The following is a 23,174-nucleotide window of genomic DNA, read 5'->3' on the forward strand; positions in this document are numbered from 1 at the left end:
TGGGGCAGAGAGCGCGCGTGCTTCTCGCTCCCTCAGAAGCCTTGCAGGGGCCCCACAGCCCTGCCTGGCAGCTCCAGGCCTCTGCTCTGGGCCGAGGCGCCTGCTTCTGCTCTTCCTCAGCCTGACTGAAACGCGTTCCCCAGGTCTCCACTCTGGCACTCACTGCAGATTTTGACTCGGTTGTTCATCTTGTCTGTGAAACCCTTTCTTTGACCACGGAATAGAAAATCAGAAACTCACACCCCTTCTTATAAACCTAACCTTCTGTGTGCTGCTTTTCTCCAGGACGTTTGTCAGTTTGGGGTACACTGTATCACTCGTCTTGCAGTCCCCCCCAGGGGTCTGTTTTGGTCTTGGCTGCCTCTGGTGGCCAGGGCAGTGTCCATTGCCATAGCTGTGAAGTGAGTGGACCGAGGATTTTTTTTCATTTCTTCTTTGCTTGGTGAACTCTGAGCACAAAAACTGTGTTTCTGTTGGTCACCCGCTCCTGGAGTGAATAAGAGCTCTGGGCCTGCCTGGTGCTGGGGAACTGGGAACTGTGGGAGCCAGGGCAGACCCTCTCCCTGCCTTGTTACCCAGACAGAGGTCCAGGTGGCTGGCAGTAGAGGTGAGGGCTGTGAAGGGAAGGGAGGGCTTGAGCCCTGGTATCTCTGGCAGGAAGGCTTCCCTGAGGAATGAGGACTGGGCAAATGAAAAGGGTGGACAGCATGCCTGGCCAGGGGAAACAGCATGTGCAAAGGCCCTGAGGGAGCAGAGTCTTTCAGGGACTGGGAGAAGGGGGATTGTGTGTGTTGGGGCCAGCTGACCAATGAGGCAGGTAGGCCCTGGCACCGCCATGTGGGCACCTGGAGAGGCATGAGGAAGGTCAGGATGCATCTGGAGGATCCCACAGGCTGCATCCTGGTTCTCTCAGCGTGTTTGGAGCCATGGCCAGACAGACTGAAATATTTGACATGATTTCTGTGGGTGACGTAAGGCCTGGGTGACAGCGTGGGGGAAGGCCCGTGGAAGGCAGCAGAGAAGACAAGGAAAGCTGTTCTGGGCTTATTCTTGTCTTGCGCAGCCTGCCTACGCCCTCATCCCGCCCCCAATCCCACCTGCTCCAAGTAGACAGATGGAGTAGGTGGTGGGTGGGGGACGATGAAGAGAAAGAAAAGTCTCTGTAACACCACCTTCTCACCAAGGAGGTGGAATAGGTAAAAACTCCCATGTTCAGAAATACATTGTTGAAGCCGAGTGTGGGGGCGCACGCTTGTAATCCCAACATTTGGGAGGCTGAGACAGGAGGATTGTGGTTTGTGGACAGCCTCACTACTTAGTGAGGCCCTTTGCAACTCAGTGAGACCCGGTTTCAAAATAAAGAATAAAAAATAGGTCTGGGGGTGTAGCTCAGAAGTAGAATACTGCTGGGTTCCGTCCTTAGTACAACAACAAAAAAAGAGATAGAGAGAGAGAGAGAGAAAGAAAGAGAGAGACACAGACAGACAGACAGACAGACAATGTAGGAAGTGAAGTTCCCCATGTTTGTACCCACCAAAAGGAGCAATAGCATCTACGTTGTGCCGGACAGCTGCTGTATCAGGTCTTTTGGGAGGACTTTGTGATCAACTCATCTGATCCCCCTAGCAACCTTGGGGTCTGGAATATTGTTATTTTGGTGCTGGGGATTGTACCCAGTGAACTATACCCCTAGCCCTTTTTAATTTTTTGGTGTGTGTGTTTGAGGGATTCTAGGGGTTGAATCCAGGAGTATTCTCTCTCTGTACTACACCTCCAGCCCTAATTTATTTTATTTACTTAAAAACATTTTTTTGAGGTACTGGTGATTGAACCCAGAGGCATTATATCCTTACTTTTCATCTTTATTTGAAACAGAGTCTCACTGAGTTGCGGAAAGGCTCACTAAGTACCTGAGGCTGGCTGTGAACTTACAATTCTCCTGTCTCAGCTTCCCAACTACTTGGTGATATAATAAGCATGTGCCACCCCATATGGTGCTATTTTATTTTTTATTTGTAAACAGGGTCTCACTAAATTGCTGAGGGCCTCAGTAAGTTGCTGAGCCTGGCCTTGACCCTGTGATCCTCCTGTGTGTGCCACAGTGCCTGACTCAGGACTCTATCTCCAGCATACAGATGAGATGAGGAACGGGACAGTGACTTGCCCAAGGTCCCACCCACAGTGAGTGGCAGAGCTGGGGTTGAGAGGAAAGTGTTTCCCAGGCGTAATGTTCTCTGTTAGCACATTTTTTTCTGATCTGTTTTTCTCTGTACATAATAGTTAAGCGCATACCTCCTCATGCCCTGAAGTCTAAGACACTGCTATGGAAGGCCCATTATTAACCCCATAACCATTTCTAAAAGGATACTGTAGATGAATTTTATACCTGGGTCTCGGGCTGCGTGTGAAAAATTAAACCTTTGGTGGAGTGGAGGTGATGTGTGGTGTGTGACATTAATGTTTCAGAGAAAAGGGGACACTGCATTCTTCAGGCAGCAGCCTGCCTCCCTCGCTGAGTGCTGCCGGCCTCGCTGCCGGCATAGTGAGGCTGGCATCAACGCCACACTGCGCGGTGCTAAGTGGCTGGACTGTCTCCTCAGGCCAACTGCGCAGTCCACCCCGCACGAGCTTGCGCTGGAAGCACTGCTGTGGTCCCTGCTGCACAGAAGAGGAAACTGAGGGGTGGGAGTCTGTACAGTGGGGACTGGGGATCTGAGTCCAGCCCCCTAGTTGGAAGCTGTGGGTGCAGTGTGGTGTGAAGCCAGGCTGCCTGGGGCTGCAGCGCAGCCGTACTTACCTTCTCAGTTTCTTCCTTAAAATGGAGATGCCATATCAGGCATGGTGGCACACGTCTGTAATCCCAGTACTTGAGAGGCTGAGACAGAAGGATCACAGATTCTCAGCCAGCCTCAGCAATTTAGCAAGACCCTGTTTCAAAATAAAAAGTAAAGTAGAGCCGGGCATGGTGGTGTACCCCTCGAATCCCAGCATTTGGGAGGCTGAAACAGGAGGGTTGCAGATTCAAGGGCAGCCTCAGCAAGGAGTGAGACTTACCAACCTAACAAGACCCTGTTTAAAAATAAAAATAAAAGGACTGGGGATGTAGCTCAGAGGTAGAATGCCTCTGGGTTCAAATCCTAATAGTGTGTATGCGCACGTGCGTGTGCATGCACACACAGACACACAATAAAAAAGGGCTGGGGTGTAGCTCAAAATAGAATACTCCTGGGTTCAGTCCCCAGTACCAATAAAAAAACAGGAGACAGTAAAATTGCCTACTTTGTAGCATTGCTATAGGGGTTAGATTTGCAGGTACAGAGCACTAAACGGGCCTGGCACATGGTGAGTGATTTTAGGGGAGTGTCACATTGTTCATTACTGTAGTACCAGACCCCTGTTTTGGGACATTTAGGTCGTTTGCATGTTTTTTTACTGTTCCATTAGTAATACCCATAGAGTAGCGGTACGTTTGGCAGTGTCTGACGGTCACAGCTGGGGAAGAACACTACTGGCTTAGTGAGTAGAGAACAGAGCTGCTGCTAAATCCCTGAAGTGCACAGCACAGTCCCCAGCAGGAAACACTCCACCTCAAATGTGTCCAGTGCTGAGGGTGAGAACTCCACCTTACAACTCTGCCCAGGCACCACCTCTCTGCAAGAGAGATTCCTCCACGCACCTGCGCCTTCTCTCTCATCAGTTTTGCCAAAATGCCCTCACAGAACAGATAGTTTTCCAGGGTGGTGAGTGGGGTGAGGGAGCTGCTTCCCCACACTCGGTCCCCATTCCCACGGAGGTGCTGTCTGCCCGGGACAAGCCCCCCTCTATGTGGAATTCTGCTCCTGGCCGTCATCCTGGGGAACAGTGGGGAGGTTTGGATCAGAGGGTGGGGGCTCTCTGCCTCCCCTTGAGCAGCAGCCCTGCGTGCCAAGGAGCAGCCCTACTCCAACAGACGCAGCATCCGAGTCCCCCTGCCTCCCTGAGCCCATCTGTGCTGTCTGGCATGGAATCCAGGCCAGGGAGAAGGGGTGAGAGGGGACTGAGTGAGTGGCAGGGAAGGGAATTCAGCTTATTTGAGCTGCTTCCGGCCTCAGGGGCTGCCCTACACACGTACATTCCACAGCTTATCAAGTGCCCGCGGTGTGCCCGCTGCACAGCCGCTCCTCCAGTGGGAGAGTCACAGCTGAGAAGCACGATGCTCCTGGGTCCTCCTCAAGGACACCGAGGCTGGCTCCCTGGATCGGAGGGGAGAGCGAGCCTGCCTTGTGCTGGGAATTGAACCCAGGGGCATTTGGCCCCAGCCCATTTTATTTCTTATTTGGAAACAGGGTCTCACCAAGTTGCTGAGGCTGGCCACAAACCTGCAGTCTTCCTGTCTCAGCCTCCCAAGGTACTGGGATTACAAGCATGCGCCACCACACCTAGCTCTGAGCCCTGCTTTAGAAGCTGGGAGGCCCAGCTTGGGCTTCTCTGTGTCATTGGGACTCCCAAACCCAGATTCTTCTTACTTCTTTTATCATAAAATACAGAAAAATACACTGCAGATACTTTCTACAGTACAGCAGAACCAGCAGCTGTAAAGCAGAGCCCAGTGTGACCACAGTGGGACATTGTCACCTTCCAGAAGTCCTTGCTGTTAGTCCCAAATGTAACCACTCCTGCCTTTGCAACATTTGTTTTCCTTGTGGCCTGCGGGGTAGATAGGTAGATCTTGCTGGCTTGGACTCATCCTTACTGTTACTTTGTGTCTGGCTCTTTTGCTCAGTCTCTTGTTCCCATGTTTCCTTCCGCTACTGTATGTCTGAGCAGTTTGCTGAGTATAGTGTTCCAGTGGATGTGCGAGTTTACCAGTTTGCTTATCCATTCTCTTGTGGGTAGGCTCTTAGGCATCACCACGAATCTTGCTCCTGTGAACCGCCTTTGTACATGTCTTTTGGTAAACAAATGCACTAATTTCTTTGTGGGGCCTGGAATTGCTAGGTCATAGGGTAGGTAGGTATATATTGAGGACTTTCTCTTTTTTTCATGATGTCTCACTGTGTTGCCTGATCTAGTCTCAAACTCCTGTACCCAAGGGATCCTTTTGCCTCAGCTTTCTGAATGCTGGGACTACAGATGTATGCCACCATGCCTGGCTGTGTTTTCTTTCCTCCTTCTCCTCCTCCTCCTCCTCCTCCTCCTCCTCCTCCTCCTCCTCCTCCTCTTCCTTCTCTTTTCTTTTCAGTACTAGGAATGGAACACAGGGGCATTCTACCTCTGAGCTATACTCTTAGTCCTATTTTTTATTTTGAAACTGGGTCTCACTAAGTTGCAGAGGGCCTCACTAAGTAGCTGAGGCTGGCCACGAACCTGTGATCCTCGTGTCTCAGACTTCCAAGTACTGGGATTACAAGTGTGTGCCACTACGCCTGGATCCTGGCTGTGTTTTCTTACTGCCAAATGGTTTTCCACAGTAGTTGAACTAATTTGCACTCCTACTAGTAATGAATACAAGTTCTGATTCCTCTATAGCCTTGTCAACACTTGGCTTGGTCAGTTTTTAAAATTTTAGCTATCCCAGGCAGGTGGGTTTTTTCCCCCCCAGAACTAGGGATGGAACTCAGGGGCATTCTATCTCCCAGTTACACCCCAGTACTATTCGAACCTGTGATCCTCCTGTCTCAGCCTCCCAAGTACTGGGCTTACAAGTGTGCATAGGCTTAGCAGGTGGTTTTAATCCGCAAGGCCCATAACTGATGATGTTGTGTGTGTTCCTTAATTGTTTTGGTGTCCTCCTCTGTGAGGCGCTCTTGCTCTTTTCACCTTGCCTCCCAGGTGGCTCACGTCTGGTCAGCAGCTGCAGCTCTGGCCCAGGCCCTCAGCACACCCAGGCATTGGCACCTAGGAAGAGCAAGTGGGGACATGGCCACGTGAGGGCCCCAGTGGGGTGTGCGCCCACAGGTGGCCAGGGCAGGCCCCCACGTGCCGCCTGGGCCCAAGGCGGGTTCTGGCCTCCGCTGGTGTCCTCGTGCGGCTCCCTCGTGCGCAGGCCGTGCTCTTGGCCGTGCTGCCTGGTGTTTCATCACCACAGGCTGCGTCACAGACACCTCGGCTGAGGCGCCACCCTTGGAGGGAGGGTGGGCAGGATCCTGGCGGGACGGACGCAAGGGATCTTCCAGTTCCTCCCCTGCTCCAGCCTGAGCTGCTGCCACTTCTTACTTGGCTGAAATGAAACCATAGAAAGTGGCTCCGGGGTGCAGAGCCACAGCCAGGGCCTCCACCGCTCTCGGCTGGGAGACCCAAGGTAAATGGTTTCCTCTCTGAGTCGCTGTCCTCAGCTGGGCAGTCACAGCATGGCTGGTGGGTGCTGTGAGCTCTGGGCAGAGCCTCCGTGGGAGCGCCGGCACCCTGCCCAAGGCCGCCCAGCCTGGCGTGGCTCTCGGACTCTGGAACCCTGGCCACTCTGGGCCATGCCTGACTGCCCCCACTTAGCTTTTGAATTATGGCAGCCATGTCTGGCTTTCTGGGCGCCAGGCAGCAGCTGAGCCTTCTGCCCACAGTGGGTGTGTTAGATGCTCTCGGTAGCCCTGGTCTACCAGGCCTTGGAGGCTGAGGCGACCTCACTGGGCCAGCGAGGGCAGGGAGAGCCGAGAGCCCGTCTCTTCCTCCCTTAGCTGCCCTGCGGTACTGAGCTCATGGCGGGGGCAGCGTGATGTGGGCCCCCAGCTCCCAGCTTCAGCCCAGAAGGCCCCGGGCGCTCACATGCGCCCGGCTGCCGCCTGCCTCACGGCCTTTGTGTTTGCTCTCCCTGTGTGTGTGCACAGTGCACTCACAGCACCCCACTCTGCCATTCTTACCTTTTTCTTCTCGGTGCTTCTTCAACGCCGGATGTTGTCTTGTGTGTATTTGTGTGGCTCTGCCTTCCTCACTAGAACGTGAGCTTTCTAAAGCACAGCAGTGGCGCGCTCTCCCTAGCACCCAGGACAGTGGCGCTCAGGACACATGCAGAACACATTGATGGCATGGATAGAGCACAGGTGTTGGTCAGCCGTGTCTGGTGCTGGGCTTGCTCCCCAGGAGACTCGGTCATTCATTGTACTCACCCACTGCGGGCGCCGTGGTCCACTGAACTAGCTCTGATAGCGTTCCTGGGGCTGCAGAGCGCACCCAGTGCGGCCTCAGATCCGAGGGCTTCCTGGAGGAGAGCAGGTGCCTAGGAGGGAGAAGGTACAGGAGGTGGGCCCAGGGTGGAGGCCCGAGTGCTGGGCGGATGGGAGCGCGGCCCAGGGGAGGGGCTGGTAAGATGGGGTGGCCACGTGTGTGGGCTTGGCTTTGCAGGTGCCTGTCTCAGCCCACTTGGGGCCTGAGCGCATTGGGGAGCTGTGAGGGACTGTGAGTCGGAAGGGACAAGGTCAGGTGTGACCAGAATAGAGGGCCAAGAGCAGAGACTGGGAGCCCAGGGGGAAGGCCAGGAGGAGGGCCAGCCCTGCGCTGTGGGGCTGGGGACTGAGCAGGGGCAGCTGGACTAATGGGCAGCAGAGGCCAGTCCTGGAAGGCCTTAGATACCGAGCTGTGGAGTTGGGCTTTTGTCCACAGAGTTTTGAGGAGAGGAAGGACAGAGTCGGATTTGAGGGTCCCTGTGGCTGCTGAACTGGGGGCAGGTTGGGGTGGGGTGGGATCTGACTAGGTAGGCTGCAGGGCGGGAGGGGAGAGGACAGCGAGGGAGGCTGTCCCCTTAGAGGTGGACATTGTTGGGGAGTATAGGTGAGGGCTTTGGCTGTGCTGTGTGTTGAGGGTGTGGGGTGGCTTCCTGCCACCCAGGGAGGTCCGGAATCACTGCCTTTGCCACTCAAGCGTCCAGGATGTGATTTCTCTCCCTGCTGCTGACGTCCCTGCTGCTGTCCACCTTGCCTTCCCACCCGCTTCCGCCCACTCACCCCCTTCCTCTGCCCAGGGCTGGGCAGCCTGCCACTGTCACATGCCAGGCAGGAGCGTGTCCAGCCCCCAGCTCCCCTGGGGCACGAGAGAAAGCTGATGCCGTGGTGTCCCCAGAGCCAGCTGCCACTTCTCTGGGGGCCACCGTAGCTCCTGACCTGCTGTCCGCAAATAACCCCAGGCTGGGAGAGCGAAGGCGCCTGGTCTCCAGGGCCCCAGTCCAGCCCAGGCCCCAGGCTCCAGGTAGGGCCCAGCTGGCGGCCTCCTGGCGCCCTTCTCCCCTCTGCTCTGGGAACCTGAGACGAAGCAGCAGCCTCGGCGTCCGTCAGTCTGTCGGCTGCGGGTCCCTGAGGACAGAAGCAGAGGTCCTAGGGAAGGGACAGGCCCTCGCGAAGCCCCAGCAAGTGCGTACGCAGGAGGCTGCGTGTCTGAGATCCCAGAGTGTCCCAGACTCGTCTTTTCTCAGTCGTGGTAGAGCGGGGAGGGACTGAGGCTGGGGGACCAGCATGAGGTGGGGTACTTAGTCTATTGAAGGTGGCAGGTTGGTGGCTCCCTGGCTTAGAAGGGAGAGCATGAGAGGGCGGGGGTGTGTGTGCGGGTGCATATGCTGCTGGCTTTGAGCACGCCTCCATCTGGTGCCCACGGCTGAGTGACTCATCCTGGGTTACCTCAGTGCTGGGGCCTGGAAGTGACGCAGGGGGCAGGGCCACAGCTACCTCAGTGCCTCCCCGCTGAGGGGGTGAAAGGGGCTCAAGTGCTGGGGGCTCCACTGCCCCATCTAGGGGACCCTGAGCACTGGCTGGGCTCCCCCACCCTCTCTGGCCATGCCTGGCCCAGAGCAAGCTGGAGGGCTTCAGAGTCTGAGTGTCCTGGGGGGCAGGGCTGGGGCAGGACCCCTCCCACTCTGACGGGCTACTTCTTGTCTTGCAGACTGTACTCTGTCCACAGCGCCTCCTGCATGTCCTGCTGCCCTGAGCTGTCCCAAGCTAGGTGACAGCGTGTGACGCTGCCACCATGAATGAAGTATCTGTCATCAAAGAAGGCTGGCTCCACAAGCGTGGTAAGGGCAGCTTGTACCCCCTGGGTTGTGTCTCCCCCTCCACCCAGCTCTGTCTGGCACCCTGAGAGGGGAGGCACCATAGCCCTCCCCTTCAGGACCTGGGCAGGGAGCTGTGGACCCACTCGTGCCAGGTCTCCAGCCCACAGGCCAGGTCTAGTGAGCCCCTTCACAGCCTTGCTTTATAGGTGAGGAAACCGCACCTCAGACTGGGAGGTCACTAGACTGAAGTCACACAGCAAGGCAGTATTCCACATCTTGAGTCAGCCAGTACTCCTGACTGGTGGAGCACATCGTCCCAGCCTCTGGGACAAGGTGGCACCTCGTGGAGTTCACATTCCTGGGGGAGTGGGGACAAGGAACGAGTAGGCATATCACATGAGGCGGTGAGGAGTGCACTATGGGAAGTGGAAGTCGAGGAACGAGGGCTGGCCAGGGGAGGCTTTGCGGACAGCAGGCAAGCCTGGGGGAGACGCGGGAGCGAGCCCCTCAGAGGCTGGACAAAGGTGTGGAGGAGGAAGGGTCCTGCTAGGTCTTTTCCCTTCTTGCAGTGCTGGGAATGGGACCCGAGGCTCATGCAGAGCCCATGCCTGGGGTTTTCTAGGACTGGCACTGCTGGAGCCGAGTGAGCAGGCTGGGCAGAGGAGGTGGGGCAGAAGACTGATGGAGATCAACCAGGTCGGGCCCTGTGAGCCACCTCCGGTCTTGGCTTTACCCTGCAGGCGGTAGGAAGCCCTGGGGTATCGTCAGGCGGGGTGGGACCTGATGATGGGATGCTGAGGCCTTAGTGAAGAGACTCGACCTTGAGACCCCAAGGCTGCCTGTCCCCTGATCCAGCTGCCATGTGATGCTGGGAGCAGACAGGAAGAAGCATGTTCTGACCGTCTAGGGGAGGAAGGGGCCAGACCTGGCTGTGGCTGCTGTCCATGCACTTTCATTCATTCACCCAACACTCACTTGTGGGGCAGCCCCTGTGGGCCAGGCACTGGCTGATATAGCAGTAAGCTGAACTGGGGATATAGCAGCGAGCTGAACAGGCAACATTCCTGTCCTCATGGGGCAGGTGGTACGCTGGCAGGCGTGCGTGTCCAGTGGTGGCATGTGCAGTAAATCCAGAGAATGAGAGTCGGGCAGTGTGGCTTGGCTAAGAGCATCGTACTTTTTTCTTTGTGTGTGTGTGGGTCTGGAGATGGAACTCAAGGGTATTCAACCTCCGAGCTACACCCCCTGCCCTATTTTTTATTCTTTATTTTGAAACAGGGCCTCACTAAGTATCTGAGGCTGTCTGCGAACTGCCAACTCCCAAATGCTGGGATTACAAGCGTGTGCCACCACGCCTGGCATAAGAGCACGGTACTTTGAAGGGTCACAGGGGCTTTACTGAGAAGAGGATGTTGGCATAAATACCCGAAAGTGGTGCACACCTGTAATCTCAACTACTCAGGAGGCTGAGGCGTCAGAGGCTGGATTGCAAGTTAGAGACCAGCCTGGACAAGTTAGTGAGACCTTGACACAAAATTTCAAAAATTTCTTAAAAGACCTGGGGGTCTGCTCAGTGTTAGAGCACCCCTGGATTCAGTTCCCAGTATCCTCCCCCCTCAAAAACAAAGACCCTACATAAGCAGGGGAGTGAGCCCCACAGTTCACTGGTGCAGGGGCACCTGGGCAGAAGAGATAGCCAGGGAATCATGTTTGAAGAAGCAGGTGGCCGATGGGGCTGTCCCTGGGAAACCAGGAGAGGAACCCTGTGCAGAGGCCGTACCTGGGCCAGGCCTCCCCATCAGAACAAGCAGAGGGGACCTACTTCTGGGCAGGGCAATATTCAAGACACCTGAGCCCAGCCCCTAGACAGGGACTGTCAGCAGAACTTTCTGAGCCTTGAAGATGTCAGGCTTCTAACCTTGGCTCTGCTTCTTGCTCTCAGTGTGGCAGTGTGCAAGCCACTTGTCTGAGCATTTTTCACATCTGTAAAATGGGTTAACAGCCCAAGCCTCTGATGTTGTCAGCAACATAAGGGCAGGAATTTTCACATGGCTTGCTCACTGTGATGTCCCCTGCACCTTAAAAAGTGCTTGTTAGCCGGGCATGGTGGCTCACGCTTGTAATCCCAGCATTTGGGAGGCTGAGACAGGAGGATTGTGGTTCGTGGACAGCCTCAGCTGCTTAGTGAGGCCCTTTGCAACTCAGTGTGACCCTGTTTCAAAAATAAAGAATAGAGCTGGGCGTGGTGGCGCATGCTTGTAATCCCAGCATTCGGGAGGCTGAGACCTGAGGATCGCGGTTCGCGGACAGCCTCAGCTACTTAGTGAGGCCCTCTGCAACTCAGTGAGACCCGGTTTCAAAATAAAGAATAAAAAATAGGGCAGAGGGTGTAGCTTGGAGGTAGAATGTCCCTGGGTTCCATCCCCAGACCATCAAAAAAAAAAAAATAAAAAAGAATAAAAAATAGGGGGTAGGGTATAGCTTGGAGGTAGAATGCCCCTGGGTTCTATCCCCAGTACAGCAAAAAAAAAAAAAAAAAAAAGTGTTTGTCATACAGTAGGTACTCAGTAGATGATTGTTGAATGAATACTTGGGATTGTGTGTGGTGCAAATATACTAGGTTGTGCCACAGTCTTGGACTCCTGTCTCTCTGCTTGATTTTCTGAGGCCCGTGACTCCTTGGTCTCAGGTGCTGTTAAAGGCTGAGGAGCTTGTCTCTGGCCTTGACTCGGCTGATGGCATTAGTTGAGTCTCCTTAAGGGCTTCTCCATCTCCGTTTCTTCTTTAGGGGCTGCAGGCCTGGCTCTGTGTGCTGGGGTGGCCCATCTTGGACACACCTGCGTTGGGTTTGCACAGCACACACAGACCCACGTGTACGGGTGCTTATGTACTCCAGGCTTCCCCGGTGCCCATCTGAGCAGCGCTGGCAGAGATGGGCCAAGCGAGGTGACTGCTGCTCTACATATCCCCCAGCCCCTGCTGGCCATCAAGTGCTTGCTCGGTTCCTGGGCTCTGCCCCTGTTAGGGGGCTGCCATCTTACAGGGCAGCAGCAGGAACGATTGCTCGAGGTTGAACAGGGAGGTAGGAGAGAGGTTGGACCCGGGCCCCTGAGGCCTGGTCTGCAGGCTGCCTCTCACTTAGCCAGGTCAGAGAACATGCCCAGCTCAAGTCCCTCATGCCACACACGTGTCCTGCTCGTGGCACAGCCTAGCACACCACCACCATTAGCAGATGCCCACCCTCTGCCAGCTCCGTGTGGGCCCTTCTGCCAGTGCAGAGGCTGACAGCTCATTCAGTGGTCAAGAGTGGGCTCCAGTCACCAGTGCTCGCTCGCCCAGGTAGTGACAAGTGTGAGCCTTGATAGGTGAGGCTCCTCCTCAGGGTCCTCATACGTAAGCAGGAGTAAGACCATGAGGCTACTTTTCATTTGAGTCTAGGTTTTTCTTGTTACTAAAGTTTGAAACACTACAGATAGGCACCTGGGTCATCATCTCCCCACTATTTTTAGTGTACAGATAAAAAAATAGAACAAGACAGCCAGGTGTGGTGGCATACGCTTATAACCCCAGCATTTGGGAGGCTGAGACAGGCGGATCGCAGTTCACGGACAGCCCCAGCTAGTGAGGCCTATGCGATCCAGTGAGACCCTGTTCAAAATAAAGAATAAAATATAGAGCTTAGGGTATAGAATGCCCCTGGGTTCCATCCCCAGTACCACACACACAAAAAAAGCTAGAACAAGACAATCCCCAGAGGACCCGTGCCTCACTCTCTCTCAGGCACTAATTGCTCCTCTAACTGCAGGCACCTAGATGAGGTGTTTTAGTTTTTGTCTTTTTTTTCTTTTTAAAAAATCCTGAGGTGAAATTTACATAACATGAAATTCACCATTTTAAATTGTACATTTCCGTGGCCTTTAGTACATTCACAGTGTTGTGTAACTGTTACCTCTCTCTAGTTCCAAAACATTTTCATCACCCCACAAGAAAACTTTGTACCATTAGCAGTCAGTCTCTAAACTCCCTTCCTCCCAGTGTCTGGCAGCCACTCTGAACACTTTATATAAACGGAAGCATACAATATGCGGCGTTTTGTGACTGGTGTCCTCTTTTTTATTTTATCATATACACTGGCCTCAAGTCTGTGATCCTCCTAACTCAGCATCCCAAATACTGGGATTACAGGCGTGCACCATCATGCCCAAATGGTCAGCGTTTTATATTGTGAAAGTCTTTTGCTTAGATTTTTCCTTAAAATTTTATTATTTTTGGAGACTTCTGTAAGCTAAATTTTTTAAAATTTTTACTTTTTGGATAGTTTGCTGCTCTTTTATAGAAATGTAGCGAGCCAGGTGTGGCAGCACACTCTTATAATCCCAGTACTTGGGGGGCTGAGGCGGGAGGATCACAGGTTTGAGGACAGCCCCAGCAAGTAGTAAGACTCTTATTAACCTAGTGAGACCCTGTTTCATAGAATGCCCCTGGGTTCCATCCCCAGTACCACATACACAAAGAAATGTAGGTGATTTTGTATGTTGATTTTCTCCTGGTACTGGGGATGGAACCCAGGGGGATTCTACCTTTGAGCTACACTCCTAGCCCTATTTTTTATTCTTTTTAAAAATATTTATTTATTTATTTATTTATTTATTTATTTATTTATTTATTTTTGCAGGTCTGGGGATGGAACCCAGGGGCATTTAACCTCTGAGCTATACCCCCGGCCCTATTTTTTATTCTTTTTTTTTTGGAAACAGGGTCTCACTAAGTTGCGGAGGGCCTAAGTAGCTGAGGCTGTCCACGAACCGTGGTCCTCTGGTCTCAGCCTCCCAAATGCTGAGATTACAAGTGCACACCAGTACACCTGTCTTGTTGATCTGTTTTGTTTTGTTTTGTTTGCAGTACTGGGGCTGGAACCCAGGGGCATTCTACCTCTGAGCTACATCCCCAGCTCTGTTTTTTATTCTTTATCTTGAATCAGGGTCTCACTGAGTTGCAAAGGTGTTTGTTGATCTTGTTGAATTCACTAGTTCTAATATTTATTTATTTATTTATTTTAATTGGGGCTTCACTATGTTGCTCAGGCTGACCTTGAAGTCTTGGGCTCAAACTCCTGCCTCAGCCTTCTGAGTAGGGACTACAGGTGTGCGCCACTATGTCTGAGTATTTTGTAAATTCTTTGTAGATAATAGATTTTCTCTATATAGGATCATGCTATCGGCAAAATAAAGGTGGCTTTACTTCTTCTTTTTCATTGATACCTTTAATTCAGTTTGACACAGCAGCAATGAAAACATGCACCCTTGTCTTGCTGCTGACCCTCGAGGGAGACTCTAGTCCTCTTCACTGAGTATAATGTTAGCTGCTGCCTTCTCATACATGCTCTTTATTATACTAAGGATGTCTCTTCTGTTTCTAGCTTGCTGAATATTTTTATCCTGAAAGGGTGTTTGTACCCTCATGATCACTTGGTTGGTAGGAACCCCCTGTCATTAGAGCATCCTGCTGTGCATTGTTAGTGTAGGAGAGGATGAAAATTTCAAATGTAAAGTACACTTTCTTTTTTTCCCCTTAGTGAGTCTAGAAATCGAACCCAGGAGCATTCTACCTCTGAGCTACCCCAGCCCTATTTTTTATTCTTTATTTTGAAACAGGGTCTCACTAAGTTGCAGAGGACCTTGCTAAGTAGCTGAGGCTGGCTATAAACCTGTGATCCTCCTTCTCAGCCTCCCAAGTATTGGGATTATAAATGTGCGCTACCATGCCCTGCTTGAAGTACACTTTCTTTTTTTTTTTTTTTTTTTTTTTGTGGTGCTGGGGGTGGAACCCAGGGGCTTTTCTACCTCCGGGCTATACTCCCAGGACCTATTTTATACTTTATTTGGAATCAGGGTCTACTAAATTGCTGAGAGCCTTAGTCAGTAGCTGAGGCTGGCTTCAAACCTAAGCAATCCTCTTGTCTCAGCCTCCCAAGCGCTGGGATTACAAGCGTGGCACACGCCTGGATTTTTTTTTTTTTTTTTTTTTTTTTTTTTGGTGGTACTGGTGTTCCTGGAAGCCCTTCTACCTCTGGGCTACACTCCCAGACCTATTTTATATTTTTATTTGGAAATAGGGTCTTTTAAGCCTGCAAGGCTGGCTTCGAACCTGTGCGATCCTCCTGTCTCTGCCTTCCAAGCACGGGGATTACAAGCGTGCGCCATCACGCCTGGCTTTTGAAGTACACATTCTACTGAATGTACATTGCTTTTTCACTTAGTATAAGTCATTGTTCATCCACATTGTAGAATGTATCAGTACCTATTTCTCTTTATGACCAAATAGTTTCCTATTTGGATCCACCACGTTTAGTTTATCCATCCATTGTTGATCGACATTTAAGTTGTTCCACTTTTGGGCTGTTGTGAATAATGCTGCTGTGGACATTTGTTATATACAAATATAACAGTTTTTGTATGGATGTATGTTACACCAGCCTATTTTAACCATGAGCCCTTTGAGGAACAGGCCCATGGGGAGAGGGGAGGGGGAGACGGAGAAGAAAGGAGAGAGGGAGAAGAGAGAGAGGGAGGGAGGGAGGGAGAGACAGGGCGGGCGTGCACATGTGGCTGTAGGCGCCTGGTTCTGCACCAGACTCCTTCATGGCTCTTGGCCTTCACAATAATAGGAAGGGCTGAGGGGTTCTTGAAAGGTATGGTAGCAGCTACGGCCCACCTGAACAGAAGAATTTTGACACTTGATCTACCTACATTGCTCTATTGGTGAATATGAGCCGAGCCCATGGGATTTGGCCTGAACAAGGACACAGGGCATGTGTGTTTGGCAGCCTGGGCCTCCCTAGGGTGGGGCTACCTGGCAAAGCTGGCTTGCTGCTGGTTGCAGCTAGTGCCCTGGGACACTTTTGCAGGTGCCTTCCTTACAGGCACAGTCATTCCTGTGGATCACTCAAGCCCGCCCAGTGCCCCGCCTGCGTCAGCAGGGTCACCTCAAGGGCTCCCCTGGGAGAGGCCCTCTGGTCCACCCTCCCCCTGCTTTGGTGTCTTCTGTGAGTCGCCATCACACTGGCTGCCCATCTGCAATCTGGGACGCTGCTCAGCTTGCCTTGACCTCCCTTTCCCCTGCCTCATTTCAGGTGAATACATCAAGACCTGGAGGCCCCGGTACTTCCTTCTGAAGAGTGATGGCTCCTTCATTGGGTATAAGGAGAGGCCCGAGGCCCCTGACCAGACTTTACCCCCCTTAAACAACTTCTCCGTAGCAGGTGTGTTTCAGGCCAAGCAGGCCAGAAGGCAGAGAATGGCTGGCAGGGCTTGAGGGCACCTGGGATCGAGTCATTGAAGATGGAGGCCCGTCTAGATCTGTTTTTGCCCTCTGATCCGTTTCCCACCTACCCTTGCTGTCCCTCTTTGTCAGCTGGTTCTAGGGGGAGACAGAATGAGAAAAAGAAACCAGGGCATTTCTGTACCTTGCCCTGGCCCCAGCTCTAGCTGGTCCTGGGTCCAGCTGGTGACGCATCCTGCTCTAGAAACAGCTTCCTTCCTCTGTCTTTCTAACCTGGGGGGTCATGGCTTTCCAATCAGCTGACCACAGGGCCCACCTCATGTCCTTGGTTCCCTCTGTGATACTCAAAGTGGTGTTCTCTAGCCAGACCAGCTTCTCAAACCCAAAGGCCTTGCCTGAGCCTAAGAGAACAGTCCTGCCCTCCTTCCTTCCCTGCTGATGTGGTCGGTACCATGTTCTTGTTGTACCGGCTAAGAATGTTTTGTAGGCATCCCCATCCCCACCGCCACCCCTTGCCCATCCCCACCCTCTCCCCAGGTCTCTGCCGCAGCTCTTTCCAGGCCACATTCCAGGGTCTCCGGATCCCAGCCTAGTCCCCGTGCTATTCTATAGAAAGTCTCTCCTGGCTGTTCTCCCCAAGAGCTGACGGCCCTAGCTTTCCCCTGGGATCCCCAGCCTGTCCCTAGCAGCTTCTTGATGTGTCCTGGGTGTCCTGTAAGCCCCTCTCACCCACCATGTCCCAGACCGACCTTCTAGTCCCCCTTCCCTTTTACCCTTCTACCTCGTCTTCCTCACTGTCTGATCTCAGATGGCTGTGCCTAGATACCAGGCGAGAGGCCTGATCCCAGCTGCGTCTCCCCTCCCCACTGAGCCTTTCTCCTCTGTCCGGGCTGCACTCGCCGTTGCCCATCCTCTCCAACAGGGGCCTGACGCAGCCTCTTCCTGGGCTCTGGCCTCCAGTCTCCCCCTTCGTGGTATCTAGTAGGATCTGTCACAGTCTGCCCAGCTTCCTTCACCGTGGCCTTCACAGCCTGGCCCCGGCTGTCTCTCAGCCTGAGACAGCTCTCCTCCCTCCTCACATTCAGGGCTATGCATGTTGGGCTCCGCCCACCTCTGGACTATTGTGCGCTGCGTCCCTTCTGTCCGACTGACACTTCCCTTTGCCTTCAGGGCTCAGGTCAGCAGTGCCCCTTCCTCAGGAAAGTCCTCCTGGTGCCCCGGGCTGGGTTGGATGCCTCCTGTGGGCTTCACTCATCCCACCCTGACTGCTGTTGTCACCCTGGTGGTCTGGCCATCTCTCACACTACTAGACCCTGTGAGGGCAAGGACAAGCAGGCTGCAGGTGGGCAAGGTCGTCCTCTCATTCTTCCTCCCCCTGCAGAATGCCAGCTGATGAAGACCGAGAGGCCAAGGCCCAACACCTTTGTCATACGCTGCCTTCAGTGGACCACGGTCATCGAGAGGACCTTCCACGTAGACTCTCCAGATGAGAGGTGTGTCTGGGCCTCCGTTGCCTGCATTTTGAGAACAGCCATACCTGGTGTGCAGGGGAGGGCTACAACGGGCTGCAGAGGGCCTCACTGAGTAGCTGAGGCTGGCCGAGAACCTGCGATCCTCCTGTCTCAGCCTCCCAAGTGCTGGGATTACAAGCGTGCACCACCACGCTCAGCTCCCAGCCTGCATTTTGAGAGATATTTCGATCAGGGGGTATTTAAGAGTGTTCCCACAGCCTTGTGTTTTAAAAAAAATTTGGATTATGACAAGTCTGAGTAGTGGGAATTTGTACCTCATGGTTTCTTTCTCTCTCTGGGTTAGTTTGACCCTTAAAGGCAAAGTAAGTGTCCTTTTCTGAACTGTCTGTTCATTTCACTTTTCTTTATTGGGTAGTTGATCTTTTCCTTACTCATATTTGAAAGCTCTTTGTATATTAGGGAACATAGCCCTTTGTAATGAACAGCAAATGTTCTTCCTCTCACTTTGTCCTTTTGGACATCACTTTGGGAAACACTCCTTTTGCTTATTTGTGTTCACCCAGAGAAACCTAAAATAGGACCATGTGAGAGAACTTCCCATTGTGATGGGGGTGTTCCTTTTCTGCACCATCCAGTACTGGAGCCAGTAGCCATAGGTACCTAATCAAGCATTTGAAATGTGGCAGCTGGATGTGGTAGGGCACAATTGTAATTCCAGTACTTGGGAGGCTGAGAAAGGAGGATCACAGGTTCGCAGCCAGCCTCAGCTACTTAAGCCCTCTGCAACTTAGTGAGACCCTGTTTCAAAATAAAGAATAAAATAGGGCTGGGGTTATAGCTCTGAGGTAGAATGCCCTGGGTGGAATCCCCTCAGGTATGAAATTTCTTTTTTTCCTTTTTTTTTCCTCTTCAGTATAGGGGATGAAACCCAGGGGCATTCTACCTCCGAGCTACACTTCCAGCCCTATTTTTTGTTCTTTATTTTAAAATGGTCTCGCTGAGTTGCAAAGAGCCTCACCAAGTAACTGAGGCTGTCTGTGAACCGCAATCCTCCTGTCTCAGCCTCCCGAATGTTGGGATTACAAGTGTGCACCATCACACCCAGCTTATTCTTTATTTTGAAACAGGGTCTTACTGAATTGCGAAGGGCCTCACTAAGTAGCTGAGGCTGTCTGTGAACCACGATCCTCTGGTCTCTGCCTCCTGCTGGGATTACAAGTATGTACCACCAAGCCTGGCACTTTAAATTTTTATTTTATTTACTTCTAATTTCAATAGTTACATATGTGACTAGTGACTACCCTCTTGGACAGTACAGTTCTAGAGCCTACAAAAAAAAATATAAGACATTACCACAATCTGTATTGTAATTATGAGTACATATCCCCCAAGGTTAAAAATATACTTGCCCCACCAAGGGGAACAGAATTACCATCTCAGGCCAGCTGAGCTATTACTCAGTTGAAAATATAGGTGGCTGCAATAGCAAATCTAGACTAACAGGCGCACAGGACTTGATTGTTGAGCTGTCAAGGATAGATAGGAGTTGGCCATGGAGATAGGGAGGAGAGAGGTCCAGGAAAGGGACTGGCCAGGATATGCAGAGGCCTGGAAGGAAGCAGCTTATGCATCCCTGGGACCACAGAGGGCTCTGGGGCAGCAGAGAGTCAAGCGGCAGGAGTCTCAGGAGAGGGGAAGTGGAGGCGCTTGAAGCTGCAGAGTCCAGCCAGGGCTTTGGCCCCCCCAAATGGAGATCCCTGCAGGGTTTGGCAGGCACTTAATAGATTGGGGTTTGTCACAGGGTTGTTAAGAGATTCAAGGGAATGATAAACAGGAAGCCCTTGATTCAGCAGTACCTGGCACACAGTTTGCAAGCCTGGAAAGGGAGCAGTGGGGAGCCAGCAGAATGGTTTAGTAGGCAAAAGAGATGATGTAGTTTCCCTGTTCGTAAGATAACATGCCCTTCAGTGTAGGGAGACTGCCATTGCTAAGACTGTGGGGGCCAGAAAGGCCCTGCCTTCTTCCTTTTCTTACCATCTTCTGCTGCTGCTGGAGAGAAAATGCTGGGCTGAGCCCAAGAAAGACCAAACTCCAGATTTCTGGCCTAGCCCTTGGGTGGGGGGGGGGGGTGAGCCAGAAACCCAGCAAGTGGAAGGCACCCTCTGCTCTGCCCATGGCTGGCCATGCTCTCCTCACTGCTCTGCCCCACTGGAGGTTGCTGGATGCCCTGAACCTGGGGATAGTCAGGGTGGCAGAGCAGACCTGAGGGCATACCGGTAGCTGGACACTAGATGCTGCAGGGCCCACCCCACTGGCAGCTTATCTCTTGTGCAGAAAAGCTGAAAGAAGAGTATAACACAGCCAAGGATAGTAGCCTATGCCTGTAATCCTAGTACTTGGGAGGCTGAGACAAGAGGATTGCAGATTTGAGACCAGGCTCAGCAACTTAATGAGGCCCTCAGTAACTTAGTGAGAAATTGTTTCAAACCAGAAAAACAGGGCTAGGGGTGTAGCTCAGAGGTGAAAGGTCCTTGGGTTCAGTCCCCAGCACTACCAAAAACATGTCCAGTGCGTGAGTTTGCAGGTAGCCTGCACCTGGATTCATACATTCGTCATTTGCCGTGTCTGCCTCGCTTTCCTGGCCTATGCTGAATCTTCTGTTGTTGTTTTGCCTTACTTTTTTTGTGTGCCAAATCTTGAACTTCTGTTCATACTTTGTGACACTTTGCTGTGAGTAAAGACTTTCTCTATCAAAGTCATAATATTTATTGTCATCACACCTGAGATGATTACACAGCTTGAGCATCCCTGATCTGGAAATCTGAAATGTAAAATATTCCAAAATCCATGTTTTTTTGAGTACCAATGTGACACTCAAAAAGTTTCAGATTTTGGTATATTTCAGACTTTTAGGTTAGAGATGCTGAACCATATGGTTAAGTCTGTGCGAAAGTTCCCAAATCCAAAGAAATCCAAGATTAGAAACACTTCTGTTCTCAAGCATTTTGGGCAAGGGAAACTCATCCTGCAATATATATTTTCTTAGCCATGCCATACTTGAACTTCCCTAGTTATATTAAAAAGCGTTTTAAAACTAGAGTTCATTTAAGGTACCTAGTGTCTCTTTGGCCTCTTTGAATCTAGTTCGTCCTCTTGTCTCCCCCGCCCCAAGACCCTGAGGTTCTTGACACGCCAGGCTGGTTCTCCTGCCAGCTGCCTGTTGTTGTCGACGGGTGTCATGGTGCTGCCCTTGGCGTTGTTCCCTTTGTTCCTCCGTGCCTTTCTTTCCTGTAAACCAGAAGTTAGGTATCTAGCAGCATGGGAAGCCTTGCAGCCCTGTCTTCTGTTTTGGTAAGTGAAATTTTATTGGAACATGACCCTGTCCATTTGTGTGTGACTGCTGTGGCTGCTTTGCCCTGCCATTAGCGTAGGTGGGGTTTTTATTGTGTTACTGTTTGTTTGTTTTGGTACTGGGGATGGAACTCAGGGGCATTCTAATACTACCAAGCCTGTTTATTCTTTTTTCTTTTTTCTTTTTTCTTTTCTACCTCTGAGCTATACCCCCAGTCCTATTTTTTGTTCTTTGTTCTTTATTTTGAAATAAAAAATAGATAAAAGAATAAAATGCCCAGCTTTATTCTTTATTTTGAAACAGGATCTCACTGAGTTGCAAAGAGCCTAAGTAGCTAAGGCTATCCTCAAACTGTGATCCTCCTGACTCAGCCTCCCAAGTACTGGGATTACAAGTGTGCGTCACCACGCCTGGCTCCCAGCCCTTATTATTTATATATCTCAGTGAGAAACAGGGTCTCACTGAGTTGTAAAGGGCCTCACTAAATAGCTGAGGCTGCCCGTGAATTGTGATCCTCTTGTCTAAGTCTCGTAAGTACTGGGATTACAGGGGTCTGCCACCACACTTGGCTAGGCAGAGTTTAATAGCTGTAACGAGACTATGACTTGCAGAACTGAAAGTGTATTCTTTGGGTCTTCACAGAAAAAGTTTACAGACTCCTTATCTTGGTAGGGACGCTTAATACAATATATTGGAGTAATGTGATCTTTTCTTTTTTTTTTTTAATTTTAGCACTGGGGATCAAACCCAGGGGCACTCTTCAGGTACACCCTTGGCTGGCCCTTATTTTTATTATTATTTTATTTTATTTATTCATTTTGTGGTACAGGGATTGGAACACAGGGCATTCTACCTCCGAGCTACACCCCCAGCCCTATTTTTCTCTTTCTTTTTTTTTTTGGTGGCGCTGGGGGTGATACTGGGCATTCTCCCTTCAAGTTACACCCCCACTCCTAGTTTTATCTTTATTTTGAAACAGGGTCTCACTAAGTTGCAGAGGGCCTCACTAAGTAGGGAGGCTGGCCACAAATCCAAATCCTCCTGTCTCAGCCTCCCAAGTACTGGAATTACAAAAGTGCGCCTCCACACCCGGCTGTTCTTTATGTTGAAACAGGTCTCACTGAGTTGCAAAGGGCCTCACTAAGTAGCTAAGGCTATCCTCGAACCATGATCATCCTGTCTCAGCCTCCCAAGTACTGGGATTACAAGCATGTGTCAACACGCCTGGCTCCCAGCCCTTATTATTTTGAGAGAAGGGCTTACTTAAATTGCCCAGGCTGGCCTTAAACCTGCAATTCTCCTGTCTTTGCCTGCCAAGTACTAGGAGTATAGGCATGTGCTGCTCAGGATTAGTGTGATCCTTTTGATGTAATTTCTCTTCTCATAAGTCTGAATGGCTTTTAATTTCTCTTGGAATAAACTCCAGGGCCTTGCTGCTCTCCAGTCTTACTGCACTAGCGCCGTCACTGGGCAGCACCGGTCTCTTTGTGAGCATACTCCTGTCTCCCACCTCAGCATTTCTTCCCCCTTGCCTAGGATCCCTTCTCAGATACCATCACAGCTGTCTCCTTGCCTCTGCCAAGTCTCTGCTCAGATGTCACCTTCTCAGAGCATCCCATCTTGACCCCATGACTCTTACCCGTACCCAGCTTTATTTTTCTTCAGAGCACCTATCTACCACATGTGACCTTTTATATTTATTTATTTTTTCCTGGCACATAAATAGATGCTCATAAACATAAATGTTTATCAAATGAATAATTAAAACTAATTCTCAGCCAGGCATGATGGTGCACACTTGTATTCCCAGTCCTTGGGAGGCTGGGACAGGAGGATCACAGGTTCACTGCCTGCCTCAGCTACTTAGTGAGGCTCTCTGCAACTTAGTGAGACCCTGACTCAAAATAAAGAATAAAAATAGGGCTGGGGCTGGGCGTGGTGGTGCATGATTGTAATCCCAGCATTCAGGAGGCTGAGACAGGACGATTGTCTTTTGCGGACAACCTCAGTTACTTAGTTGAGCCCCTTTGCAACTCAGTGAGACCCTGTTTCAAAATAAAGAATAAAAAATAGGGCTGGCAGTGTAGCTTGGAGATAAAATGCCCCTGGGTTCCATCCC

General features: G+C 51.4%; 1 protein-coding gene across 3 annotated transcripts in view; it reads left to right on the forward strand.

Moving 5' to 3' along the window:
* Window positions 1-8,925: 8,925 nt before the first annotated feature.
* AKT2 (AKT serine/threonine kinase 2) overlaps window positions 8,926-23,174 on the forward strand; it is a gene marked incomplete at both ends in the record, with an annotated part of 30,767 nt that continues 16,518 nt past the window's right edge. For all 3 annotated transcript variants that reach the window (XM_080703311.1, XM_080703312.1, XM_080703313.1), the window contains 3 exons: window positions 8,926-8,971; window positions 16,083-16,211; window positions 17,613-17,724. In XM_080703311.1, coding sequence (XP_080559437.1) covers window positions 8,926-8,971; window positions 16,083-16,211; window positions 17,613-17,724 — 287 coding nt within the window. The remainder of the gene's footprint in view (window positions 8,972-16,082; window positions 16,212-17,612; window positions 17,725-23,174) is intronic.

The sequence above is a fragment of the Muscardinus avellanarius genome (genome assembly GCF_963383645.1).
Source record: "Muscardinus avellanarius genome assembly, chromosome: 10".
NCBI classification, from domain to species: Eukaryota; Metazoa; Chordata; class Mammalia; order Rodentia; family Gliridae; genus Muscardinus; species Muscardinus avellanarius.